The sequence below is a fragment of the Buceros rhinoceros genome, unplaced genomic scaffold, assembly GCF_000710305.1.
Source record: "Buceros rhinoceros silvestris isolate BGI_N320 unplaced genomic scaffold, ASM71030v1 scaffold1479, whole genome shotgun sequence".
In the NCBI taxonomy this organism is placed as follows: domain Eukaryota; kingdom Metazoa; phylum Chordata; class Aves; order Bucerotiformes; family Bucerotidae; genus Buceros; species Buceros rhinoceros.
Window position 1 is genome coordinate 13,762 of NW_010433042.1, and position 19,153 is coordinate 32,914.

Here is a 19,153-nt window from a genome sequence, read left to right on the forward strand (position 1 = left end):
AACCAGCAGAATTAATCTGTGACTCCCAGCAGTCTGCCGTCTTGCTTAACTGGCAGCATCTGGAGCTTTATCTAGTTCATGCTAAACAAACTGGGAAAACAGCAATGGATAGTGCAGGAGAGGAGACTGATAGTGAATACACTTTTCAGTTGATGTATGTGAGGAATGGATTTTAAGACATTTTGTCTTCTTATTGCTTGTGTGGTAAGAAAATATATAAGAACGAGAAAATGAGAAAAAAAAGACAAATATGTGAAGCGTTTTAGCAGCATAAAATTGGAAATAGTATATCATCTACAGGAAGAGTTTGAGGGAATAGTAGTTGTAGGTATTGGAATCTTTCTTGGCATGGTATGTTTCAATATTTATTTATTTAAGCCATTAGAAGAAGTAATCAGATACTTTTATCTTTGATATTATGTATTGTTTTTCTAGTTAGTAGAATAAGTGAGTAAAATCTTTTATTCAGTCAGGACATAGATATTTCTGTCCTGAAACTTGCTAACAAATTGCTCCATAGGGCAACATTGATCTACCTGTGGAGCAGTGTCTTTCTGCAGAAATATTTCAGTACATTAGAGCATCACATCTGCGGAGTTAACTGCGTGTCTGATCTCTTCTGAAAGGGATAATTTTAAGTCTTTATCCATTACTTATCCTAGAGCTGGAATACATCTTTTTCCCCTCCCCCCCTCACCCCAAAGAGAGGTTTAGACTGAGTCATAGAAGTCTTCAGATAACTAGCTTTGCCATCCTGCACTATGCTGAACATCTTTGGCTTTCATCCCTAGAGAGACAACAGGAGATGTAGGCAATCGCTTATTATCTGTTCACTCATCTCACATGGAGCCTTTGATAGGACTACAGTATGTTGCATTTTCTTCCATGGATATGGCTCTTAATCACAACTTCCTCTTGGTTCTTGGAAGAAATATAGATTATCTGGTACCTAGATTAAATCATCAAGTTCAGTTCATTTCAGGATCTTTCTTTACCAGGCCTCTTGAAACTGGTAAGAGTAATGTATATACTATTTTCATGGAAGACAAAGCTTGAAAAAAGTGGATGGTTACACAGTTGCCGTACTGGAAAGTTTCCTGCCTTCCTCTGGTTAATTTTTATTTCTACGGAAGGCTCACTCATCAAGCCAGGAATACACAGCTATAAATATTCCTTCAGCATTTCTCTATTACAGGACGCAGTGTACAGTTGAAGTGCCTGATCTCAAGAACTAAACTCCAATAGTCTACACTGGAGACTGGATGCAGGACTCTTTGAAGTCACTGAAAAAACTCCCATTGAATTTAGTAGTTTGAAAGGGCCTCTCCTTCAAGGAATCAGATCTACTTTGACTGAACTATGGTTTTTTGAAAGAAATTAAATTAGGCACATAAAAGGCAGGGATTATTGTCAAGCTATGAAAAAACCACAGCTTGTCCCGTATTTGGGGACTGAACAGGGCACTTCTTCCTCAGTGAGCTCCATTCTCCAATCCATTGTGCATGTACCTGCCCATGCTTCCATCAAGGAACTGAAGTCAGAGAGAGGAATACAGGATATATTCATACCTTTCTTCTCACAGACAGAAAGCAGAGGCAACTGTGACTTTATAAGGGGATGCACCTCTCTTCTATATGTATGAAAGCTTCGTTATGTCTGGGTCAATCCACTACTAAATTGAAGTGCTTGCAGCCTCCGCTGGGTTGAATTGGGCAGCTGCCAGGCACCCATTCAGCCACTCTTTGCCTTCCTCAGCAGCACAACGAGGGAAGACATGGTGAAAAAGCTCAAGGGTCACCATAAAAACAAGGAGATTACAAAACCAGTGTATCTTTTAGCTAGGTTCAGTTCTGATACCCAGGAAACAGACATTTCTGTCACGAGGGCAAGAGAACAAATGGCAAAAAATTGTTGTAGACTCCAGCCCCAGGGATTCCCAAAATATGGGGATTGTAGGAAACTAGGTGTGGATTTGTAATGTCAGTGGAAACAGTGTCCAGTGGTTTAGTGCTGGTCAGAGCTGCTTAACAATGTTTGTAACACCAGATGAGCTTAAAGAAGGAAATACATCTGTTCTGATAGAGGAGAGTTATGTTTTTATCATTATGCTGAGAATACAGAAGAGACGACCATGTTCTGGCAATCACTCAAATTTTCCCTGTGGTCTCTGTGGAGGCCTGTGGGGCTGGCTCACAAAATGCTGCTTCCTGAAAGCTGGTTTGACAGCTGGAGTTTGGAGCTGTATTTAGCTACAGGAACCCCAAGGTCAGCTCCATATCACTTTCCTTTCTGTGTTCTGTCTTTTTCAGTGAAACTACGACATTAATAAGTGCATTAACCAGTTCATGCTTTATATACCCTGGTTTCCTTGCCAGGGAAGTTTTTCCTGAGGCAGACGTGTCCTGGTTTGAGTCAGAACAGAACTAATTCTGTTCAGTGGTTTTACTTTCCAGCTCAGTCTCTTCTCAGTGATGGCACTGTCTGGAGTTAATGGTGTATTTGTGCAGACAGTGTCTGCTTCTAGCAGTGACAACGCTGGATGTCTACAGTCACTGCCAGGGACTGGTGTGCAGAAAGGCTCTGGCTTGTACTTGCTCCTATAGAAACCAAGATCACTGCTAAATCTTGTGTACCACGGTGGAGTGCAGTAAGTGAAAGGATGAAAGGGTCATATGTAAGTAAAAAGGCCGCACTTGCGGGGAGGAGCAGACAGGGCAGGTGACTCTAAACTGACCAACAAGGTGTTCCATCCCATATTTTAGATTTGGTATAAAACTGAGGGATCACAAGGGTCAGTCCAGTTCCTGAATCTAGTTCTCATCTGCTGCTGAGTCCAGCCCGGACTGTGGGGGAGTTTGATATTGGTTTTGTATATATTTGTATATTTGTAATTATTTTCTTATTAATATGATTATCTTTTCTATTTGTTGTTACTGTTTTATTAAATCTGTTTTAGGCTTTGTTTTTTTTTCCAACCTAAGTTGGAAGTAAGTCTCTATTCCTTACTCCCTTTCCCTTTCCCTTCTGGGAAGGGAGAGGGGTTAATAGAGAGCATCTGTGATTTGTTTAGTGGCCGGCCCAGCTTTAACCCTTCACAGTATCTCAGGGCAAGCCTGGGCCCATGTCTGCCTTGCTCTTTCTACTGGTGCCATGGCATCCAAAAAGGGCTCAGTCTTGTGGTCCACACTCTGAGCAGGGGTCTTCACCTGGACAGCTAGGTGATCATGCAGCTGAGATGCACCATTACCACCAGACTTGATGTAGCTGCACAGCCACAGCACGACTGTATTGCTAATATAAATGGCAGATTGTGCATTTAGAGTGGGTTTGTTTGTTTGTTTGTTTTTTCAGAATAACTTCTTTCTTTTTTCAAAATACAGTCTGCCCGTTTATGAGTTTTGGTGCCTCTGGTGCTGCAATTCTCAAATTGGAAATAAATCAGTTGCAACAGCTCAGTGAATCTTTCTTTTTCTTGTGTTTATTTTGCAGATGGCACAGTAGCTGAAATTGAGAAAAAGATTATAGAAGCTTTTCAGGTGTTTGACCATAAATGCAATAAAACTGTGGATATCAGGTTTGTAAATATCTTCACAGAGAAATATCACAGGATCTAATATAGAGATAAGTATCTCCCTAAATGTGCCTCTGCTTTATCAGAAAATGTAATGGAAACAGTCCTTTTGGCACTGATTGGGCAGTTATGTCTTTGTTTGTTAACAGACATTTTGCATTGTCCAGTGGTGGAAGACTGAGACTGGTTTGAGAGAGGGCTGCTGGAACTGGCCAAGTAAAGAGGCAAGAGGAAACTGCCACTAGGCAAGAAGTCAAAGGCTACAGTTATTGTTAGGAAATGTCTGCTCCGATAGCTCGTTTGGCACCATAGGTCCTGGATCCTGTATGGATCTCTTCGCTTTCAGGGAAGTCCCAGCACATCGAAGGGTGTTCTGCCAGTGTGTGTCACAGTTACCAGCTCTCAATTGCAATCTCAGTCTCCAATTGCAACTTCCACTTCCTCTGGGATAATGTGGGAGGTGGATACTGCTCTGACAGGGAGATGTTTTTAGAAGACCATTAATGATTTCATAGTTGACTGTGACATCCATCCTCCATCACAGTAGTTCAAGGCTGAAGAGTCCGGATGTGTTTAATCTCTTAGGAGATGCTGTTCCATAGCTCTGGCCGTTCTTTTTTTATGTGCTCCTTCTTGTCCATCTTTCTCCCTTTTGAAATGGGATGACTAAGGGAATGGGATGCACAGGTGGAAGTCAGGAGGGAGATCTGAATGCACTCTGTGCTTCCAAGGGAAACATAAACATTATGGAAATATAAACAAAATAGATGTCTGAGTGAGTAAGAAAAAGTTCAGGGGAAGATAAAAACATGGACTAGCAGACTGATCAGGGCATAACTGCCTACAAGATACAGAGATAAAGGAAGCTGAATTTAAAATTTGCTAAATAATCTTAATTCTGGTATTTTTCCAGTTTGAATATTTGACAGTGCGACTTTGTTTTAACGTAAACATCCATGCACATATCAATATGGCTTTTGTTATAACATGTGTAGAACACATGTTTATGTCTCACTGAGCGGTTTCTAAAGATATTATAAGCTGTTGTCATTAAAGTTTACTGAAATAATTTTTCATATTTCCAATTACTATTTTCACAATACTATCATCAGAGCTTTTAATTATAAATCAATTATTGTGTTTAAACACTAGAAAGGAATGTGAGAACTGGTGAAATTCTTGTTAGACATTCCTCACAAAGTCAAATTGGAAAACATCTTTTAATGTTCCAAACATCTTTTCTCAACTTCAGCAAGGCTTTTGACACTGTATCCCATAACATCCTCACTGGGAAGTGTAGCGAGTGTGGATTGGACAGTGAGGTGGATTCAACGACAGAGCTCAGAGGGTTCTGATCAGTGGCACAGAGCCTAGCTGGAGGCCTGTAGCTAGCAGTGTTCCCCAGAGGTCAGTCCTGGGTCCAGTGTTGTTCAACATACTCATCAATGACCTGGATGAAGGACAGAGTGAACCCTCAGCAGGTTTGCTGATGATACAACACTGGGGGGAGTGGCTGATACACCAGAAGGCTGTGCTGCCATTCAGTGAGACCTGGACAGGCTGGAGAGTTAGGTGGAGAGGAACCAAATGAAATTCAACAAGGGCAAGTGTAGGGTCCTACACCTGGGGAGGAATGACCCCATGCACCAATACAGGTTAGGGGTTGAGCTGCTGGAAAGTGGCTCTGGGGAGAAGGACCCAGGAGTCCTGGTTAACCATGAGCCAGCAATGTGCCTTTGTGGCCAAGAAAGTTAACAGTATCTTGGGGTGCATTAAGAAGAGTGGTACAAGCGAGTCAAAAGAGGTTCTCCTGCTCCTCTACTCTGCCCTAGTGAGGCCACATATTGACTACTGTGTTCAGTTCTGGGCTTCCCGGTTCAAGAGAGATAGTGAACTATTGGAGAGAGTCCAGCAGAGGTCTGTGAAGATGATGAGGGGACAGGGGCATCTCTCTTAGGAGAAAAGGCTGAGAGACCTGGGTCTGTTTAGCCTGGAGAAGACTGAGAAGGGATCTTTCCAACGCTTTTAAATATCTAAAGGGTGGGTGTCAAGAGGATGGTGCCAGACTCTTTTTAGTGGTGCCCAGTGACAGGACAAGGGGCAATGGGCACAAACTGGAACAGGAAGTTCCAGCTGAACATGAAAAAAAAATCTTTACTCTGAGGATGTCAGAGCACTGGAACAGGCTGCCCAGAGAGGCTGTGAAGTCTCCTTCTCTGGAGATACTAAAAACCTGCCTGTGCAGCCTGCTCTAGGTGAACCTGCTTTAGCAGAAGGGTTGGACTAGATGATCTCCAGACAACCTTTCCAACCCTTACTATTCTGCCATTCTGTGATTCTGTGTTTCCAGATTACAAAACAGAGGTGAGAGAGATGCAAAATATTTATGTGATGGTTTTAGTAATTCATTCTTACTAGTGCCTCTAAATTTAAGAAATTATGGGTACTTCATAGAAGTGAAATGATTTCAGTTACACTAGATGGGGAGAATTTCAGGGTATGACTCCACGCACAGTACAATTGCTGTTCCCTTCCCCACAGGTCTCTTTGGGAAGAGTGTTCACTTACATCTCTTGGCCCATCCCCAGGGAGGTGCCTGATGCTGGGGGCTGGGGCTGACCTGGTGCCCCCAGATGCTCTGCTCCTGGCTGAGCGGTGGGATGGGACAGGGCTGCCCAGCCCTGCCCTGTCACCCCCTGCAACTGCCATCCCCTCAGCCCCGGAGAGCCCCTAGCCCTCACTGCACCGTGACATCCTAGTTGCTTATTCGTTTGTCATTTTTATCTGCAGTCCTGGCTAAATAGCTGTAAAATTTGCTACACTCATCACTCTATTATATAATGGATATAGAGCTTGAGAAAATGTTAAGACAATGAAATGATACAAATAGACTTTTTAAAAAATTTATTCATTCAGACAGTAAGTCGTAACATGTGAGAGGGGACATTCAAAAGTCTATTAAACATAGTAAATGCACAATTTCACATTAGTTTTTATCATAACACGGTTACTGACAATGAAGAACAATTTATTGTCTAATTGCTCCCAGGTTCATGTTGCAGGGCTGTAGCACAATGATGAGATTATTAATGGCTGATTGTCTTGTATCAGAAGGTGGCAGTACAGCACAATTCTCAACCACAATTGTAAACATATGAATGTTATTGCCTGAAATATCAGATTCTTATGAAGAATATGGAAAATTACCCTGGTCTCACAGGCCATCATCCATATTGCCTAAGTCCTAATGCATATACAAGTTAGTAAGAAATTGAGCATGAGGAAGACAGTATTGTTTCATGCTGCTTACAACACACTCTGAGTCAAGGGCTCTCATGATTTTGCAAATCTTGTCATTGAAAAGTGTTATTTGTGGGATGAAAACTGTGGCCCCAAATTTTATTGTGGCTCTGTTACAGGAACACAAATTCATTTTAACCATCGTTTTTGTATATTAGGAACTGCACATCAGAAACTTCACAGCAGCTGCCAAACTAAGTGAGAGGAAATGGCTGGGAGGAAAATACCATTTCCTATCTGTGTCCTTTAAACTCCATGTTATTACTGAATGTGGTATTTTTCACCACATCATGTTCAAACAACATCCTCGTGCTGGCACACGCACAAATTGTGAGAAGCAGCAGCCAGCAATGCCAGATTTTGCAAACTCTTTCAGGACCTGCCTTACCTTAGTCACATTGCAGTTTTGACGAGTGTGAGGTGAGGCAGGAGATGATGGCAACCTTCCCATCTCTGGCAGTCTGCAAGAGTAGAAATAGTGTGGGACAGCAGAGAGGCATGATTTGGGTTGGGTGTTTCCTTTGGGGAGGCAGAGAATATTTACAGTATCTTTTAGCTGGAAAAGATGAGGGAGTGCAGGAGTGAGAGCGTCAAATACATATATCCATACTAGATATAGGGTGCATGGACAAGGATTGTAAAAATGGGACTAAATGTCTGACCTCGTTGAGGCCAATGGCCCAACTTCCATTTGTCCATGGGGGGCAAGGTTCCATTTGAACAGATGGCTTTGTTTCAGAACAACTGTATGTGTGGGATTGGGTTTTGGTTTCTAACTATTTTTGTGCAGCCAGCCTTTTCCTCTCCTTTGTCTATTGAAGTGCTTCCCACATGTTTTTGGTCAGAATGGGAGCTCCTTGGGACCTGTCTGAGGAGGCCAAAGACTGACCTGTATAATTTTACATGTGCCTGCTGTGCCACATTTGGGACCTTACTGTTATAAGATGATTTTACAAAGGTTATTGCTTCCTGTATCCACCATTTTTATTAGGCAATTTAATTTTTCCACTAAGTGTAGTAGTGAAGATGAGGGAACCACAGAGGTTTGAATCATGGGAACCATGAATACTGTGGACACTTACTCAAATGTGCTCGAATTTCTGTGTTGTAGAATTGGACTGAAAATCATAAGCAATACTGATGCTTCTATTATTTTGTTTTCAATCATAGCGTGAGTCTCAGTACTCTTTTTTACAGCTTTACAGTACTTTTGTTTCTAGTCCATGATGTTTTTAATCTTAAACTTTTTTGAGGCATTACCAGTTTGGTCAGAATTTTTTTAGAGCCTCAGAACAACTTCATCAGGTTGAGCAGTGATTGCAAGCTGTGAGTATATTTTGCAGCGTAAACAGGGTGTGATAAGCCACTACGTTGGTCTGTTTGACTCTTTCAGAGGACAGCAGGGGCAGAGCAGGGCTGCCTCCTTCCTGACCTGATGTAATTGTTCTTTACTGCAGTTAGAATTTGTGTCTTTATAGCATTTAATGTAAACATACATTTTATTTGTTACCTTTCCTCTCAGGAGGTTTCCAAGTGTTTTAGCAACTATATAAATGTAGAATTTACTGAAATTAAGCTTAACAATTAGAAGACAGTGGATGAAAAGTAGCCTGCACGCAGTACACTACAACACAATGGTAAAGAAGAATTTTTTGAGAAAGTCACAAGAAAATTATACTCTCCCAAAAAGCTCCAGAATATTTAATGTCTGTAAAAGTAGACATTTGTTACTAAGACATCATCTTAAAAGAGCACATACATATGCTTGTGGGTGCCTGTGTGCTTGTACATGCGCACTGCTATATGCAAGCTCTGAATCGGTATCTGGATTCTCTACAGACACTCTTGTATTGCAGATTTACTGACAAAGACCTTCCTTCCTTCCTTTCTTTCCTTCCTTTCTTTCTTTCTTTCAGAGAGATTGGTTCAATTGTCAGGTCGCTGGGTTGCTTCCCAACTGAGGCAGAACTACACGAGCTGCTTGCAAAGGTAAATGTATCTTTTGTATTCTTTTCAGTCTTGCAGAAGTTTGGCCTTCTGCCTTGCTGCGTGGGAAACCTGAAGTCTTTTCCCACAGGTTGGGAATGTCATGGAAGTGATTCAGGCAGGCAGGAAGTCCCTCAGGTTGTCCTGAAGCAAGCCTTTAGGCTGATGAGGTAACAACATTGATGGGTTAAAATGAGGCATTTTTGACTCTTTTGCCCCAGAAAGTCACTGTGACACTGTGCCAAGGTGGAGTGGCATTTACAGAAAATGGAGGAAAAATTGGTTTTATCTAAAAAAAAAAGGAAAGTCCTAAACCTTAGCTGGATTACGATATCCAAACCCTAACCATCTCCCTCTTCTGGATATTCCGTGGCCCCACACTGCATGATTAAGTATGAACATTAGTTTTTGAGCAGGTCGTAAAATTATACATAGAATTCAAAAAGTACACAGAGGAAAGACATGCTGTCTTTTTTACCATGCCGTGTTACTGCTATCTCATAGCCAGACCTCTCAACTTTCTCTCCTTTATGAGGTCTCTTTCTTGTGATTCCCCAGTTACAGGTAAATAATCTTTTCTTGGTTGATTGCTTAAGCCTTAGAATTCAGACATAAAACCTCACAAGACTTAGAGGTCTTCCCATCCTCCCAGTGATACACAGTGGTAAGGAACTTCAGTCACATTTTCCTGTATTTTTTTCCCCACATTAATTTTTGTCTCCTTACCTCATGTTTGTAATAAAAAGGATGGCATGCTGGTGCCTTGGCAGGTTGTGGTTAATAAATGGGACACAGAAGTGGGAAGAAGAATTCACATTCTTTTTGCAAACAGATACACTGCCTTAAGGAATGGAAGGTGCTGAGTCTGAAATGTGGAGAAAGGAATTTTCTCTTTTTCATGTATAGGTCAGAATGCTGGGAAGTAATCTCTCTTTCTGGCCCCAACAAAAATTTGGATGGTTGCAGTAGTAGTCTCCTGAGTCATCATCATGGCTTGGCTTTGTGGACGAAGATTTGGGAAGGGCTTTAAGTCTCCTGAGTAGGCTTGTTTGGTCTCTATCAGAATTTAATGTAAGAATTCTTTTGCTAAGCCTCGTGAAAATGACGCAGCTGCTTCAGATGATGAAGTGCAAGGTCCCACCAGAGGAGAAGGTTCCTTTAACATGATACTGCAATCTGTCTGCTCTGGTTCTGTACTCTCAGTACCAGATTGTCCCAGCCCCCACTGACAAACAAGACAAAATGGAAAGAGAAATTATGGTGCTTAATATAGGTGATATTTTGAGTGGCCCACAGAGGTTTTTGGTTGCAGCAAATGAACAGTGCAACTGACTCAAGATACAGAATTGAGAAAAGGAAGGGGATGCTTTGTCCCCTCCCCACCCAAGTCGAGGGGAACCAGGAGAGTAGAGGCCTGCTTCACCTTCCCAAAGAGACTAGACTTTCTTTTTTTTTTTTTCCAATTTTTAGCATTACTGAAACTTTGAGTTAAATAATACATAGCAAAGTACAATGCATTGCAGCTCTGAGGTGGGAGATACTTGAGATTCAACAGTATAACATGTCTGAAAGTGTTGATTATAAGGATATTAAATTAGAGTACAAACAAATACTGCAAAAAGAAAGAATACATTTAATAGTAATAGTTAACCTTGAAGAACACTGAACTGAAGGTTAAATCTCAAAGAAGGTTTCATGGTGCCTGTAAATGAAACCTTGGCATAGGTTTAGTTCCAGAAGAACACTGTCTTTTTGTAGACAGTGTTAATATATTATGTTAATCACAAACAAGTCTTAATTTGTATGAGATACCATTATCGTTGTCTGTGATAATAGCATTTTATCTTAATTTAGATAAAGTAAAAATTGCCTCTGTTTGCCAATTTGTAACCAAGCTATTTCTTCAGTATTTTCGCCCATTGTGAACTGTGATTCATTTCTGTTTTTCACTATCCGTGTCTCTCAGTCATCTCATCTTCCTACTAGCTGTATTGTAGCTGAACTAGCATATGTTGCTTTCAAATTATTCCTATCTGCTAAATCAGCATTTATGCAATTATTTTATCTCTAAATATTATAATTTACTCTTTCCTATATTGCCTTATGCTAAATGCTATGCTTCATATCATATCTTTAGGCCTACTTACAAAGTTAAGATGAAATTATAAGCCTAGAGATGGTGAAAACCGATCCGAGGGTTACTGCAGTGCCTGGAATTTGAGATCCCAGATGCCATGCACTGCTTTGCCTTGGATCTCCTGGATAGCTCTGGAAGGTGGTTTTGTTTCTTTGTGACTCAAGTCCCCAAACATTATGTGGACAATTATAGTATGGTTGTGAGAGAAGAGATGCAAAACACGATGGGTGCTACAATACAGTTGTTATGGGAACTGTGGATGTACCCGAAGGAAAGAGATAGAGCAAAACTCCGTGAGTTTGAACAAGCAAATACTGTTATGGTCATAGTCACAGTGTGAAGTGGAGGAATTACAGAAAAAAGGAATGTATCAGTGAGAAAGTGTTATGTGCAATAGAGATATGAAAACCTTGGCAATCTGGGAAAGGAATGAGAAAAATCTAAACTGCAAGTCCGTGGTCTGGGAGAGGGACAGAAGAAGAGTAAGAGGATACATATACCTGCATGTCTGAATACTTACTGACTTAGGCCAGGTTAATATATTCCATTTATTCACATATATATCTAATGTTAGAAATGGAACTAATTTTAACAGTTTGTGATATTGATGGGCCTGTAGAGCTACTGAAATGGAAGCTGTTCTTTCCAAGTCGAAGGAAACCGGGGTTGCTCATCACCTCACAGGACTAGATGCATTGTCAGGAAGGACATGTTTTTTTCACAGACTGTTATCTGAAGGCAAAATAGAAATAGTATACCAACAAAAAGAGAAAAATTTATATTATATTTGTCAGTGAGGGCTGACACTTTCAAAGATATTTGTTGTGTTGAGCTCTGAAGTGGTCATTGCTGGTGAGTTCTCTTATGAAAACTAGGGTGACCTTCAACTCTTTGGATGGGCATGTCTAATATTTTTTGGCTTTTAAATATGGTTTATATAACTTAGAATCTTTATGGATGTTTTGGGTCCTTGCTTTTTGTTTTTCTGCTTAATATAAGACACATCTATCTATTTCCAATAAATATCTACCATTTTTCTTTTTCTGTCCCTGTGGACTTCTGACCTAATACTAGTTGAAACACATATGTTTCCTAAAATGTCCTGTGTACTTTTACATCTCATTATTTGTGATGCCTGGAATAGTTCAGTGTATCGACTAACTGTTACGTTACCGGAAAAAAGTTAAGTCCTGCCAGGTATTTTGTTACACGTTTTCAGTCAATTGGGCAGTAAACCAAATGATTCTGTAACGGTAGAAGGTACCATCTGATTTAGCATGAAGCCTGCAACAACTTTATTTCCTTGCTAAAAGACCCCTTCTGCTAGGATCACCAAACAGGTGGGGAAAAGTGCTTTTTCAAGGCAATTTCCACTCTAAAGCAGCAAGAAATGATGGCTGCCTGCTTTTAGCAACCAAAACCCTTCAGGAACCTTGGCAAATAGCACGCAAGGAGCAGTTGCAGCTCTCCATTTAAGCAACTGGATGTATCAGGCATCACCCCCAGCTCTGATCCAAATCCCAAGAGGAACTTTTCTTACTTCGAGTTTTCCTGGCTCAGTTAGGAGATTTCAAATCGGTGCCTATTTGGGTCTTTCAGTCTGAGCTGCACCCATGAGAGCCTAGCAAGGTGTCGTTGCTGCCATGCGAGACCACAAGGCATGCATCCAGGTTCAACGAGGACAAGAACAGGCTAACTCTGTTAAGGGGGCTCCTTTAGGGAGTAAAACTTGAACTCTTCAGGGAGGGGATGCCCCGGTATGATAGGGAGCATTTTTTACCGCATTGCTCATCTTCTATGGAAGTATAGGAATGCTGTGAGAGTGATGCCAGAAGTCCCTGATGTTTTGGGACTGATCTGTTAATTTATTTGGGGGGCAAAGGGAACCGTTTCTTTGTGTAGCATAGCATATTGTTGGCTGCCTTATGACTGTTTCAGACTGCCCTGACTCATTCTGCCTGCCCCTCTGGTCCTTTCCTTGATGACTGTCTGTGGCTGTGAAACATGTGGAGGCAACAAATTCCATCTTTGAAATGTACAAGACTGGGGCTATGTCCAAACTAGCACATTCAATATGCCCAGAAACATCCTTGGGTGTTGAATCCAGCTGGCACAGAGCAGCTGATGTCTACCCTGGTAGAGGTTTTATGCAGAGTGGCTGCGCACAGCAGCCTGCTGTGGAAAAGTCCCTAAGGTCCCAGCCAGATCTGGTCAGTGCTGGGGGAATGTTGGGTGGCACAGGCCAAAATCCTGCCAGGGAACGTGCTGATGGTTTGCTGTTATGGGTCATCACATTACACCGATCGGGAGCATTCTGGGTCCTGCTAGAGTTTACTTGGGATGAATCCAATTGGAATGTTTAAACCTCTGCTGAATTACTGTGGGAGATGATATCAGTGACTAGTCATCCAGTTCCTTTGCATGAATGGTTTCTAAGCACAAGGGGGCAATATTGAGTTGTCAAAAGTGCCCATAATTGCAGGCCTGTATTTTACCTGGGATATGATTTCTTCCTCTAATTTCTTTCTATTTGATCGCAAGCATTTCACTCAGATGTAATGATGCCGTGTGATATTAAAAACCTGATAGAGGTATTCAAAGTCTGACTCTGTAATTTTAATGCTGGAACCACCCCAATTTTCTGGTTTTCATATTAATTTGCTAATGAGTCATATAACCTGCCATACTTAAATTTTGTATTTAGGTAGAAGAAGAAGAACTGACTGGGTACATTCATCTGGAAAGATTTCTTCCAGTGATGATAAAAGTACTGCTCGACAGAAGGTGATGGAAAGTGAATTTCTTTGTCTGTAGTTTATGCCAGATTGACAGGATTGATTCTGAATAAATAAATCTACAGTAATTTTATGTTGCTGGAAGTGAGTACAGGGGTTTTTTTGTTTTTTTGTTTTTTGTTATTTAAACTCAGTTTACATTAGCTTGATAGATTTAGTTTCAAAATTACTTGGTTTACATAAAGTTATGTTGTATGGGTGATATAAATAATACCACCTTATAATAATGAATTGTGATAATGTGTAGCTTTTGTATTTTTAATGTGAATCAGAATTAGCTTGCTATTCAACATGTTTGGTGCATCTCTGAAATATTTTATATGCAAATTAAGGTCATAACCATTACTTTCTCTGAACATATGACTTACAGTTACGGAGAAGCACAATCTGTTTCTGTGTATTTTTAATAAGTTGTATAAATCATCTTCATATTCATGTCTGAAAATGACTGCTAGGTAGAATTTACTCTAAAAGACTGCTGATCTAAAAGTCGAGAACAAAAATGCTGTTCATTTTTCAAAGCTGCATAGAAATCTTTCCATGTACACATGAACTTGTGCTATTTTCATATTTTGCAGTAAAAGCAAAATTACTTATAGGGAATTTATCTTTTTTTAAAAGATGGTAGCTAAGGTTTTTGGGAGACTCAGTCTTGTCCAATACTGAGAAGTTATTTTGCACACAGAGGACCTTTGGTAGGAGGGTGTTCTACATATGAAACACCTATAGGATTTCCCAAAACTGCCTAGCAGTCTTTGGGCTGTGTTTGAGGATCTTTGTGCCTGTGCCTGGACACAGAGCAGCAGCAGTGTTTGGGTCCTGGAGTACTGGCACAGATGCGTTGCCGCCTTAGGTTCCTGCAACTTTGCCTTCTCTGACTCCACACTGATGTTCACCCTTTCACCAAGTGGTACCTTGTTGCTCTGGGCTCTTTTCTCCTCCTCCACACTCGTGCACACAAACATAGACACACACACACACAAAAATCAAACCCCGAACCACACACTTTCCTGAGGCTAGTGCAGGCTTGTCAAGACCCACTTTATTTTTTGGGGTGTTATGTCCATAGTTCACTTATCCAAGTGTCCATGAGGTGTGGATTACAAAAAACAAGGCCTCTTCTTACTTTGCCTTCTCTGTTCTTCATGGCACGTTTCTGACTCCACACTGATGTTCACCCTTTCACCAAGTGGTACCTTGTTGCTCTGGGCTCTTTTCTCCTCCTCCACACTCGTGCACACAAACATAGACACACACACACACAAAAATCAAACCCCGAACCACACACTTTCCTGAGGCTAGTGCAGGCTTGTCAAGACCCACTTTATTTTTTGGGGTGTTATGTCCATAGTTCACTTATCCAAGTGTCCATGAGGTGTGGATTACAAAAAACAAGGCCTCTTCTTAGCACATTTGATTTTTCAATAGTAAAAGAGCAAGGCAGGTCTGGACAAAACGATCAGGCGGTTAGAAATTCCCTGGCTTCAGCAACGTCTCTTGGGCGACTGTATTCTTGGGGATTGGTGAGATTCTGCTGGGATATGGAAGGTCTCCATTGCCACACAGGGTTTCCTTTCTGGCTCTGAAGTCAGACACACATACACGCACACGTGCCCAGTTCTCCTGTCTCTCTGAAATTGTTAGTGACAGACCTTTTCTCCTATAGCTACCACCCTCCTTCGCCCATCAGCAGCTCATTAGACTGTCAAAGTCCCACTAGGTGATCTGTTGCCTAGCTACCAGTGTACCTCGACAAAACTTTGCTTTCTTGGTTTGGCCATCTTCTGTTCAGTGTATGGGCTATGTGGAACAATTCAGCTATTATTGATTCCTACTAGCCCACTCAGACAGCCCAGACATGCAGAAGCCATTCACCTGGCTCCTTAGCACTAGGAAAATTACACAGGAGTACAACAAATGACATAGGAGGTAAAGACATGGACAGTTCTAAAAAGTGAAGCTGGAATTAAAGGTTTGATAGAAAATCTTAGTAAATTCTTATAGAAAGTAAGTTTTCCCTTTCCTCTAGTACTTGTGTTTTATTCTTTCTGAACAGTACAGGAGCCTGGTAAACAGTGACTTTACTTTTTTGGTTGAATAATTTCAGCTACCGGCCTATTCCAGAAGATGTTCTTCTACATGCATTTGAGGTCTGTAACTAAATATTCAAGTACCTAATTACTGGAAAGAAGTTGTTGATTCTTGTTTCAATATGGTTAAAACCGTAAGTTTTATTCTTTTTCTTTAAAGGCTTTGGATGTGAATAAATGTGGATATATTACTAAAGAGGAGCTGGTCAAATACTTGACTGAAGAAGGTAACATGACTGTTGTGCTTAAGTAAATAAACATTACATGTGTGTATGGCTCTTTGAGGTCCTCATTCTGCATGCCACAACTTGCGGGAGTAGATACATTGTATTCAAACAATACTGTTGCCATGATGAATTTCTGGTGATTAATGCAGGGAAATGATATTTATCTGCCTGCTTGCAGTCATTATAAAATAGAGATTACTATTATTAAAAGACATAATTCAGTCTTGTATGGATATTTTATGATTCTGTGCACATCTCTGTGCTTCCTCAGGATGTGACTCTTTTTCTGTCCTCCTGTAAAATTGTGGTTTAGATTCCAGATGTTTCAGGTAGTTCAGTGCTCATTCATTCCTACATTAACTTGATTTTAATTCTAGTGCCGTATGCAAACAAAGAGATTCAAAGACCAGATTTAAGTTGTATATCATGTAATCCTCAACATCCCTTGAAGAGCCTGCTTTTCTTGCATGGCTGACTCATGCTTGCAGGCCTCAAGTACAAAACGGTGTGCAGGCTTTGCAGAAGACCTATCCTCAGATGGGAACCCTGTTCTCAAAGAGTGATGAAGTAGGCCTTCAGCAGCTTTGAAGCTTCTAAAAGGGAAAAACCAGAAGCCTTTAATGATGTCAATACAAGTGCAAGCCAAATGAGAGATAATAATTCTAATGTACACATATGAAGAATTCATGCTGACAAAAATGGTTGTTTCGAAATCCCTGTGGCAGAGAGGAACAGGCTGTTTTGGAGTCTGTGAACTAGAAGGAGATCAGAAGATCCAGGCCCTCTCTCTCTTTTTAGCAGAAATGAAGGAACTGGATCCTTAGTATCGCTCCTCTTCTCTGTATGAGGACCAAAAGGAGATCCTCGCAAGGGAGCAGCAGTGCAATTTGTCAGCCCTGAAAAGAACACTTTTCAAGACAAAGTGTTATTCTCTGCTGTCTTTCAGGTGAGCCCTTTACGCAGGAAGAAATGGAGGACATGCTCTCCACCGCTTTAGATCCAGAAACAAATACTGTTCGCTACAGAGACTACATTTCGATGTTAATAGTAGATGAAGTGTAAGATCTTTCCCTTTAGTGTTTGAGATGCCTTTTGGTAGCACTAGTGTAGCTTGGTGGTTAGTTGATACATGTATTTTACAGTATAACAAAACTCAACTTGTGACTTTGCGCTTAAAATAAAATCCGTGTAGCTATGTTTCCGTGAGTTCTGTATACACATTAGAATGTGTTCACACCTGGAAAAAGAGCTCGTGACAGAAATACTGTGTAAGGTCTGGAAAAGAAATCGTGGAATTTGATTTGAAAAATAACAGGAAAAATAATGTTAATGGTGTCAAGAAATTACTTTACAGTTGCTTCTGAAAAACTAATGGAAGATGAGATCTGTGACAGCGGGTAGTAAGTGAGTACCTAAAGATGACTACAATCATGAAGGCATGCTGCTAAGATAAAGCTTTCATATTGAAATGTAATCCGTGTTTGTGTTTAACTAATAAGGCACCAGGTAGGTTATTACTTTGGAAGTAGTATAATAGATGAAATAAGCTTTCTACAGTTTCTGGGATTTGTCAAGTACTTGTGCTTTGTTTACTGCAGGCAATTAAACTGAACCAGTTAGTTCCATTTTGTGCTGCTCGTAAGTTGGCACGTGGTATTTTCTTCCATTCTAAACGTGCAGGTAACCCTCAAACCATTGCCGTTTATCCATTTATGAAATGGATAAACAAGTCATCCTTGAGAACGTTTCTGTTACTATAGGCGATTAACAGTTCCCCTTTCATAACTAGTTTGAACAACAGGAGAGTTAAAACTGTTCAAAGCACAGGATCATAGGACTGGAATTTCCTTTTCATAAACAGAAGCAGCACTGTTTTTTTAAAGATGTTAGTGTAGAATACGTGTCTCAACTATCCTTGTTAGAAGACCACCACAGGACCTCACTGCTCTTCTCACTTCTAGCTTAATGATTCTCTTGACTGTTACTATACTGTTGTCCTCTAACTTGAGTTTGAGCTCTTACCCCTCGAGTTTTTGCCGTGTACATCATCTTCTAACAAGTGACCAGCAGTTGCCCTCAACTGAGGAGATCTCAACTTGTAGGAGGAGATTCTGTGGTTTGGTCCTCAAGAGCACCATCTTGCACTTGTGCCCCACACCTTTGACCCCATTTCTGTTTTTCTGCTCTCTGTCTCTTCTCTTTTTCTGCTCCTGTCTAAACAGGAGTTTAGTTTCCTCCTGTACAGTGTCCTACCACCCCTGTGTCTTAATTGTATAACCCAGCTCTATGTCATTAACAGACTTCATCAGCTGACGAAATCCAGGGAAGACTGACACACATGGGATGCCTTACCCCCGTCATGCCCTTCTAGTGGCAGAGCTGAGAACTGAGCACAGGGCTCCTCATGTCAGGTCTTTTACTCTAACCCTTTGTTTCACTTGAGCTGGAAGCTCAGAGGAGCTGTTTTCATACGTAGCTGCAAGGGAGCTGTCCTGCTTCACAAAGAAGAGATTATCAGATCTAAATGTGATGATGGAAGCCATCTAGAAGAGTCCATTTTTTAATTCTCTTTTTACTTCTCTAACTCAAGTCATCTTTCACTGATACTTTATTAAACAGTAAGGCAACAAGGAATTAATGCAGGTAAACAACATCTACCTAGTTCTAAGCTGGGTTTCCATCTGGGAACCACTGTTGCACTGTTCCTAAGAATTTGGAATGCTCTCTTCTCAACACATTCACTGTCCATTTCATTGTTTTGTCACTTAAGAATGAAAAGCAAAGGTCATCATTAGAGTTACAATGTGTGAAGATGTTCTTGCTTAAAGATTAAAGCAAGAACAACAAAGGCCCATTAAGAAAATATACTTTTTATTAACCTTCTTTGGTCTCCAGAAGCTGGAATTATTTTCCCTAGATGAATCCTTCTTCTGTTTGATACACAGCGTGTGGTACTGCATCTCTAACAGAGCTGGTGTGAACACAAGTTTCATTCATATTCTGCAGTCTTGGAGGCACTGTCAGCCTGATCTTGGATGTCAGCAGGA

The 19,153-nt window shown here is 40.8% G+C and overlaps 1 protein-coding gene across 1 annotated transcript; it reads left to right on the plus strand.

Moving 5' to 3' along the window:
* Positions 1 to 3,489: 3,489 nt before the first annotated feature.
* On the plus strand, positions 3,490 to 17,168 carry EFCAB2 (EF-hand calcium binding domain 2; the record flags this gene model as incomplete). Its single annotated transcript, XM_010143958.1, has 6 exons — positions 3,490 to 3,574; positions 8,788 to 8,860; positions 13,699 to 13,778; positions 15,897 to 15,939; positions 16,040 to 16,106; positions 17,053 to 17,168. Coding segments are annotated over 6 exons (464 nt in total), but the record flags the coding sequence as incomplete, so codon positions are not given.
* Positions 17,169 to 19,153: the final 1,985 nt, after the last annotated feature.